The following is a 9,924-nucleotide window of genomic DNA, read 5'->3' as shown; positions in this document are numbered from 1 at the left end:
CTCCAACCCCGAGCAAACCATCCACCCCCTCCACCATGTCCCCGTACGGCTCCGCCGTCCAACACTGACCAGTCGCTTCCAATCCGATCCTCCTACCAAGTCTCCGCCGGTCAAAACCCGCATTGTTTGAACCCCAAAGCCTATCAACCAAAGTCCCAGGGCCACTACTTGCCGAAAACCGGCGATATGAAACCTACCCGGCCGGCAACAACGTCCATAGGACGCGTCGCCGGACAAGTGAGAAGATTTTGAGAGGGACTCCTTTGCGGCTAGGGTTTTTCAGCCAAAGATATGTTGACTTTTGGATATGTTAAGCTTTTGAGTCAATTTTCTAACATTATATCAAAACTTCGAATCTATGAGGTCCTAAGCTCGAAACCTCTAATTATCTAATATAAATAAGGAGATACTCACGTAGTGTGGTAGATCCTTCACCTTTTAATTTGAGGGTGAGACTTACTTCCTAAATTGTCTGCCTCTAAATAACTAATGTCGTATCATCCCTAATTTATTTTTATTTTTTAAAAAAGGCTTGAAACGTCTAACATTCGTTTCGTTTCTTGTTAGATACCGTTCTACCTCGAGCCTGCATTGCATATATCTAGTTGAAGGTGGAGCATGTAACAACTTTAAAATCGGGGCATTCCTGAAAAGCAAAACGTTGAAATTGGATGGAAAAGTGGGGGCATGGTCCTGCTTTAGTTAATGCACAGATTCCAAAATGATTATGGACTATACATAATGGTGTTCTTGTTCTGAAGGACTGAAAGGGAAGCATCCTCAACTTTGTGTTGTGGGTTGCCTTTTCTCAACTGCAAATGCATGCAAACCATTTTAGAGGTTTGGCCAAAAGAGAAAGGCCTTATATAATACAGGAACACTCGCTATAAAGAAACACGATCAAATTAATTGATGGTCCAACCAACTCTTATAGAGGGTTTACCAAGTTCTAACAGTTCCCACCAAATAAAGTTCCTTGTTTGGAGGCTAATATTCAATCTTACCCTATCAAAGTTGAAAAAGACATCAATTAGTTGAACCCTTCTCGGGTCCTAATTGATTGAAACTCCACCAAAAGAATGCATGCTCTGCCCGGAAACTGAAAAATATCTTCCCTTTCTTGTATTGCTGCTCACATCATATAAGCAAGCATTCATGGAATCCTACTTGACAATTTCAAGCTTAAACCTCAAATTCTCAATAATATTATTGCACTAGGTACCATACCCTTTTTCCCCTCTTAGCTTTATCCAAATTTGTCCTAAAGCCGCTCTAACTGCTTTTATCAAATGGCATTTTCATCTTTAGCTGGCACAAATTATTGTGTATAATACTAGTTTATGTAAGCTCAGAAGCAAGTGTATGTAATGGTCATCCAATATGTAAAAGCGAACCTGGATTAGTTTATCACTGTTTATATATGCATGGAGCCTGCAGGATCTAAAAGCTTGAGTTTCTTCCAGGCCGGGTTAAGTTTCTGAGTTCCACTTTGTTCTTACATCTCTTCAAATTTGAACAAACTGAGACTTAGAGAGGGCATATCCCATTACTTCAATAGCTTTGGTTGGATATGTTTCTTTCTTTATAACTAAACACACCAGCTTATAAAATTAACTAGCAAGAGAAGAGAAACACTTGCAAAAAGGACGTACCACATATGATTCCAATTTGATCCTTGCTTCATCCGTCACACCGCGATGTGAAATCACCAAATGGCCCCAAGGATTTCAAGAGTGATGCATAGTTATTATCAGGATGATTTGAAACTAAAAGACCTAGAAACAGGAGTATTCTCAATTGGGTCTACTAAATTCTTATGCATGCTAGTGAGATATGGCACTAACTAAATTAGGGTCCAGAAAAACCATCAAGTATTTCTTTTGAGCTGTATTATCAACTCTAAAAAAGTATTTGGATAAAAATGAGATGAGGTTTCCTGGGCTACCTGCCCTTCTTTATAAGGATACCCCTTTTGAACTTGCATCTGGGGAGATGTTTCAATGTGAGCTTGGTCCCAGAGTCTACTTTTGCATGTTTTGCCTTGAAAGAGAATATATAGATTTGTTAAAACCATTAGTGCTATAAGCATGGGCAAAAGATATAACAGATAAGGCAAGCAATAGCATAAAATGGGTTTCTAAAACTCACATGAGAGAAAATATTTTAGTAGCTAGGGTGCTATGGACAACAACATTATAAACTCTGGCCAATTACAAATCATGACCATGGAGATGCACCATCAAGTTATGATAGTAAATTTCCTTTTTCCTTTTCTTTTTCTTTTCATCAGTTTCTGAAACAGATAGATAAATATAGTTAATTAGCTATAAAAAATCAAAGAATGAGGAATCCAACTTATGACTCAAGTTACTACTGTTAATTTTGACCAGCTACTCTGACCTAATAATATACATCAAACTAACATTCATATAGTACTCGAGATTTGTTTTACTTTTTGCTGAAGCCATTGCTCTTCTAAACTAGGAATAGGTTGCTGTTAATTTTGGATATTTTTCTCTACTAGCTAGAGTTTGCATTATCAAAATGTTGCTTCCTAAGAAAATACAATAATATGCATGGCAGTATCAAAATGCTACTATTTGGCAGGGCATGAATGAATTGACTTCATACCAACAAAAAGCTTGTTTAATTGGTGCCTACAAATTGCCAACCTTGCACATAGTCCCAAAAATAGTTAGAACCTATACGTTTAGCTAGCTACAAGTTGAAATAGAAAGAACTCACCAAATAAAGGGCTATGGATGAAAATATGAAATCATAATTATATTAAGCTGCATTTCTTCAATTTTTATGAGGTATTGAGGGACACACTTTGATGGAGAAAGATAGACAGCGAGAGACAGTAAGATAGATAGAGAGAGAAAACAAAGTTGAGAACAATACGGCGTTTAAACTGATGCCCTAAACGTTATATACTAGGGCCTCTTGTAGCCTATATGTTCTAAGGCTTTCTGCTTCAAGGCATATCGTGCTTCTTCCTCATCCAAGAAACTCCTTCACAACTTTCCAGTTTCCACCATGGTAAGTGATCAGGCCACCCACAATCCCTTTCTCAGTGTAAGTCGATTTTTTGCATGTGTGGCCATTACTAATGTGTATCGTGCACATAGGGAGAAGAGGAAGGAAAGAGCGACAACTCCCTTGAGCCGATGGACAAGAAAAGGGGTGGATATACTGCCTCCATCTTCATTTTTGGTAAGCAATCAAGCACATGAAAAGTCGAAAACCATTTCTGTCAACTTGTTCTATTCGTTTAGATTCAGATATATATAGCATTTTGTTCTTCTTGTTTGTGCAGTGTTGCTGGCATTGGACAACATGGGGTTTGTTGCAAACATGGTGAGCATGGTCCTCTACTTCTTGGGACCGATGTACTTCGATCTGGCCACAGCTGCCAATACTCTAACAAACTTCATGGGGACAACCTTTTTGCTCTCCCTCGTCGGAGGTTTCATTTCCGATACTTACCTGAGCAGATACTCTACATGTTTGATTTTCGGTTCAATTCAAGTTCTGGTAAAGAACTAACACCTTCAAATAGTACTAATGGCTTGTTCTTCGTTTGATTCTAACTATGACACCGTTACACGAATGTAAACAGGGTTTGTCGCTGGTGACAATTCAAGCTTATGCAAAGCCCTTGCAGCCAAAATTTTGTGGTGTTGGCAAGTCAAGTTGTATGGAAGGCGGTATCGGATTCTATTTCTATGCATCCTTGTACTTGTGGGCATTAGGTTCAGGTGGTGTGAAGGGAGCTCTGCCGGCACTTGGTGGTGACCAGTTTGGTTACAAGGATGAAGCAAAGAAACTAGCAACCTTTTTCAATTTGTTCATGCTCAGTTCTACTCTTGGAGCAACTATTGGAGTCACTGTTGTTGTGTGGGTTAGCATGAACAAGGGTTGGTATTGGGGTTTCTTCATATCAACCATGGGATCCCTTGTTGGTTTTATTGTTCTAGCACTGGGAAAGCCTTTCTACCGCCTCCAAGTCCCCCGAGACAGTCCCCTCATCCGCATCTTTCAGGTCTCCCAACTCTTTCTTCACACTCTCTCTACGAAAGCAAAAATAATTATAATTAGCATGTGTGACCGTCACAAATTCTCTTATGTGACGCTCACACTTATTGACATGCTTAAAGTGTCTGGCAGAGTTCAAACTTTTCTTTCTTTCTTTTGACAGGTTATAGCAGTGGCAATAAAAAACAGAAGCTTATCACTGCCAGGGAGCTCTGCAGAACTATATGAGATCAGTGAAAAAGAATCAGCTTTTACTAACGAGAAAATTTCACACACAAAACAATTCAGGTACTAATACTAAATTATCCTCAAGATTCTCCAATCATTGATTTCATGGTCAATAAACACGGGCATATGCATGTGACTGGTGCAGACCATTATAAAAGTGATCAGGGATGAGGTCCATTTATACAAACAATCAATGTGGGGTTTTAGTTATGGAAGTTTATATTTGCATATGGACATGTCAAACATAACCAAACAAGAATTATCACACCCGATGTCCCATCTCAGCAGGCAAAAATTCTCCAAATTTTGATGGGGATCCAAAAAATACACATAAAATTAAGAAAGGTTTACATCAAAGTTTCTGTAAAGTGGGGAGACTTTGCTTTCTAAAATTGGATGGAAATGACTACATGTGAAGTTTGTCAAGTTTTTTGATCAAGTTTGTTAGACTACTAGATTGTAGCTTAGTGCAAGTACTGAAGAATGCTTCTATTATTATATCTGCAGCTTTCTAGACAAAGCTGCCATACTAGGAAAAGGCACCAAGGCGGAGCCATGGAAGGTTTGCACTGTAACACAAGTGGAAGAAGTCAAGGTCCTAACAAGAATGCTTCCCATTCTATTGAGCACCATCATAATGAACACTTGCTTGGCACAGCTCCAAACTTTCTCGGTCCAACAAGGAAACAGATCCATGAACCGTAAATTGGGAAACTTTGAAGTCCCCGCCCCATCAATCCCGGTCATCCCCCTCATTTTCATGTCCATACTCATTCCTCTTTACGAGTACTTCTTCGTTCCCTTTGCTAGGAAAATCACAAAACACCCCGCGGGAATCACGCAGCTCCAAAGAGTTGGTATTGGACTTGTTCTCTCGGCAATTTCAATGACGGTGGCTGGCTTGGTTGAAGTGAAAAGAAGGCACTATGCGTTGGCCCATAGCCCATTAGCGCCTGGCGGCATTAGTCTCTTTTGGCTTTCCTTCCAGTATGCCATCTTTGGAATTGCAGACATGTTCACTCTAGTTGGACTGCTAGAGTTTTTCTACAGGGAAGCACCAGCAGGCATGAAATCGCTTTCGACTTCATTCACATGGCTGTCACTCTCTTTCGGATACTTCTTGAGTTCGATCTTTGTGGATATCATAAATGCTGTGACAGCAAGAATTGCTCCAAGCAAATTGGGTTGGTTACATGGACTAGACATCAACCAGAACAATGTGAACCTCTTTTACTTTTTCTTGGCCATCCTCAGCTGCCTTAACTTTGTAAATTATCTGTACTGGGCTTCATGGTACAAGTACAAAACAGAAGAGCCTGATACCAAGGTGCAAGTGGAGGAAGTTAACAGAGCTTCTCTTATTGAAAATGAAAATGGAAGCAAGGTTACAACTGAAGAAGCCTCCTCTGTTCAAACAGAAGAGAATATAGAAAAGGTTTCAAGTTTACCTCTTATTGAAAATGAAAATGGAAGCAAAGGTTACAACTGAAGAAGCCTCCTCTGTTCAAACAGAGAGAATAAAAGTTTATGAAAATTGATACATTAACCAAAGCGTTCAGGGGAGGCAGCTCACTAAGGAAAAGTGAGATGGGGACTGATAAATAGTTTAAACCAATTAAGCTACTGAGCTTGAAAATTGTAGAATGATAGATAATGGGTGGCAGTCTCTCTTTTTATCTTGTCTTTGTGTGTTTTAGAATTTTGGGTTTGGGGCAAGCTGTTTTGAGAATGTGTGAATGGATTGTATCTATCTTCTTCTTTTTTTTTTCTTTTTTTTTTTGAAATGATCTATCTTCTTATAACATATATATTGGAATTTTTCTGATGTTTAATAAAATTACTGTCTATTTTCATCAAGTGAATAAAATTATGTTCTAAGTATACATAGTAAAATATTTTCTTTTTATTACCTTTAATTTTTTAATCAACTGATTTGCCTAAAATGCCATGAAAAACAATGTACCCAGCAAAACAAAACATACTCTATGACTCTACACGTCTCTACCCAGATCTTTATGCTTTTTCATCCCCATCATGCCCTACCCAGATTTCTGCACAGGCTCAACGGTGAACAACAATTCATGTAGTAAAAAGGAATAGGCCACTGCATTTTGAATCTTTATTCAATTGCAAAACACTTGTTTCTGCCAAAATTATAACCGAATTAATACGTGCATTCCCAAGAGCTTGTGTACCCAACTTGAAGTCCCTCCACATCAATCATAAGATATTTGATCATTATTTGCTATATTTCTCATCTTTGGCAGATTCTATACTCTAATAATTGTCCCACACTCCAACACTGTGAGATCTTTCAAAATCCAACTTCAGATCCACATCGAAGAACCTACCTTAGGCTTACCTGATCGATAATTGATATATATTTTTTTAATTCTAAGCCTCAATACATGCTCTTAATTATATGGTGTTGTTATTCTATTAATGTATGAACTAGTTTGATAGTAATGAATGAGATCTCTTATTGTTCTATATATATGTAAGTTTTGTTGCTGCAATGCTGCAAGCATTGTCCGATCATGGTTTTCATAGTGCTCAGAAGCACAAAACAAATAAATCTCCTAATCTCAGCTGGGTGGGGTATGATGGGGATGAACGAGCATAAAGATGTGGGTAGAATGTTTTGTTTTGCTGGGTACATTGTATTCTAGGGCATTTTGGGAAATCAGTTGGTTAAATTTAACATAAATGAAAGGTAATTAAAAAAAAATATTTTGCTGAGTACATTTAGAAAGACCCTAAAATTACTGCATGCTCTTCTTTTTTTTTGCCGGCGAAAGAAAAACTTTATTAATAACAGCAATTAGTACAGACACAAAAATGAGACAACAAGAAAATGAAAATAAAAATACAGACGAGCCCAACAAATAAAAAGCCCAAAATAAACTCCAGAGAGCAAAACCCCTCTAAGAGGGTAGTGGCTAGAGCAACCACGTCGTAAGCAACACAAGCCAAGCCAGCACGAACGAAGGCATCCGAATCCGTACCACCTGAAAAGAACAGCGAAACAGATCTTGTCTAAAGACACGATAGTTTCCCGCGAACCAAACTATAAGTGAGAATTTTGTGAAGGTCAAACAGTTAAGAAGATGAACTTCATTGAACTGTGTTCTCTTTGGTTGTGAAGTTTTGTATTTATCAAACTGTTCAGAAGGTGAACTTCATGAAAACGTGATATCACAGACTAATAAACTTCACATGCAAATGTGATACCAGAGAGTTAAATGTAAAGGCTGCTAGCTAGTCTTAGCAATATAGTTTTGGGCCTCTAATTAGGCTTATACAGTGACCAACCTAGGCAACTATTTGATATTGTGGAGAATCATTTGGGAATTGGGAAATCACTAAGAACACAGTAACATCAATTTAAGTTCAATTTGAGTTCAGGCCCAAATATAATGACCCTATAAAAGTTGGCACCAAAGGGTCTTACACTCTTACCCAATACATAAACCAAGCTGCCCAAACATATTCATGCCCCTAATCCCTAAATAACACCAACTTCAATATCCATAATTGCATGCTTGTTTGTGCTTGACAGGAAAGGGACACATCATAGTTTACCAGTTTCATAACTTGTTGATGTATCCAAATTCCAATATGATGCACTGATGCACATGGAAGGTCTCCAAACCACAAGAAAAGTGGCTATGGAGCTTTCAAGCTAGCTTTTCCTATTTTTCTCTGTAGGGCCTTGATCGACCATCAATGAAGCTTTTCGAGAGATAAATGCTAGCACTAGGATACTAAGATGGTGTCCAGGCATTTTATTGTTGAAAATTATTCCATGTCGCTACTAGTCTCTATATTAGTAAAAGCGGGACCTTATAACTAAATAGGGCATCAAACTAATTGATTGTATTACGCCGATCAAGCAGGAGAATTAATTAACTGCTTCCAATTGGCAGAACGCACCCTTTTGCTATATAGATAGATTGAGATACAAAGATACTATATGATGATGATCTTCTTGTTTGTATTGGATGTGGATAATTAATGGCTATGACATTGATACCAGTTGTGTGGTTGAAGCTAGCTTACTAATTAATAGTGGGTGATTGTGGAGTTGTAAATTATAACAGTGCAGACCAGACCCAGATTTGTTGCTAGGGTTTATAAGCTGCTAGTGCGTGACAGAAGGAACACTCGGTGGGTGAGCTCAAGCTCAAAAGATGCATGTGATTATGGGACCAAGAGCCTTAGAGAGGCTCACATGCCCCTTTCCTTTTAATTAATATGATATAGTTTTCTACAAAACTAGATGCATCATATAGAGTACGTCTCTTCACGTGATTACAACATGGTTATATGGTTTCCAAATTTTTCAAAAACTCCGGCTGCTAATATCTGTTTCTTGTCTGAAAAAAAAAAAAAAAAATCGCTAGCTTTAATTAACATATTGTGAGAAACTGTTTGGTAGATATCCTAGATCGATCCCTTATTTTTTTTTTAAAAAAAGGAGGTACTGGGAAGGACCACAAGGAGGCACACAATGGCCTTTTTTACCCGAAGTCCAGCACAGTGCCGCGCCAAAGACGCAGCGACACCCCCCCTCCGGGCATCGAGTACACCAAATAGGTGAGCTTGCCCTCCCCGCATAGTCTTTTCCATACACAAGGCTAGATCGATCCCTTATTAAGACACCGCCTCATATTTTTCTATAATTTCATAATCAATCAATTTATTCTGAGAATAATTATTTAGCAATTAACTCCATCCTTTACTAGGCCTTTTCTTTTTCATTCTCATTATATAATCTTAAAATCGATAATTTTTCAAATCACTCTTTGATAATTCATATCTACATATCTTTTTTTTTTTTTTTTTTTTTTCTCTCTAGCCGCAGCCGTCTCCCTCTCTCTAACTAGGGTTAGGGTTTTCTTGACTGCGTAGTTCCTATCTCACGTTAATGGCAATTGATGCAATGGCAGCCCGCTTGGCCTCCTCCCTAGCGCTGGCTGATGGAAAGCAACCGGTGGACCTGCGTCCATCAAAAGGATTGAGACAACCTGAAGCATTCATGGTAGGGAAGCTGCTCACGACGCGGGAATATTCTCTGTTTGAACCCAAAATAAACAGTTTGCAAGCCAACTGGTTTTTGGAGCCAAACATTCTCGTCGCTCTTTCCTTGGCATGTTCCGATCTGCATGGAGAATCAATGGCAGATTGAATGTTGAAGAACTCAGAGAAGATGATAGGGTCTTGTTCACTTTCACAGATCCTTCTGATGTGGATATGGCTTGGAAAGGAGGACCATGGGGATATAACCGGGCTCCTATCGCTTTAGCACCGTATGACGGTGTCAGTCCGGCAAGGGAGATACCACTGAAGAAATCATCCTACTGGATGACACTGCAAGGAGTGCCACCGGCTTTCAGATCCGAACGTATTATGCGCCTGATTGGGAGTACACTAGGCGAGTTCATGGAATTTGATCGTCCGGCCTTTCGGACTCGTGTCTTGCGCATCAGGGTCGAGATTGATTATGCCAAGCCGATCCTGTTTCGTCGGCATTTCAGGGTGGAAGATGAGGTCAAGTTCATGGTGCAGTTTCGATATGACAAGCTGTTTGGCAGATGCGGCACCTGCGGCCTAGTTACCCGTGTTGGCCTCCCTTGTTCAGGACTGGATCTGGAGGAA

General features: G+C 39.2%; 1 protein-coding gene across 1 annotated transcript; it reads left to right on the top strand.

The window, feature by feature from the left end:
- The first annotated feature begins 2,832 nt into the window (after positions 1-2,832).
- On the top strand, positions 2,833-5,947 carry LOC133720701 (protein NRT1/ PTR FAMILY 4.5-like). The gene is made up of 6 exons (XM_062147130.1): positions 2,833-3,042; positions 3,132-3,216; positions 3,320-3,537; positions 3,623-4,045; positions 4,202-4,326; positions 4,774-5,947. Exons 1-6 carry the CDS (start codon positions 3,040-3,042, stop codon positions 5,753-5,755), a joined length of 1,836 nt encoding a protein of 611 aa, XP_062003114.1. The 5' UTR covers positions 2,833-3,039; the 3' UTR covers positions 5,756-5,947.
- The last annotated feature ends 3,977 nt before the right edge of the window (positions 5,948-9,924 follow it).

Source organism: Rosa rugosa, chromosome 7 (assembly GCF_958449725.1).
Source record: "Rosa rugosa chromosome 7, drRosRugo1.1, whole genome shotgun sequence".
NCBI lineage: Eukaryota > Viridiplantae > Streptophyta > Magnoliopsida > Rosales > Rosaceae > Rosa > Rosa rugosa.
The sequence above is the reverse complement of the archived record's forward strand: the minus strand, read 5'-3'. Positions and strand labels throughout refer to the sequence as shown.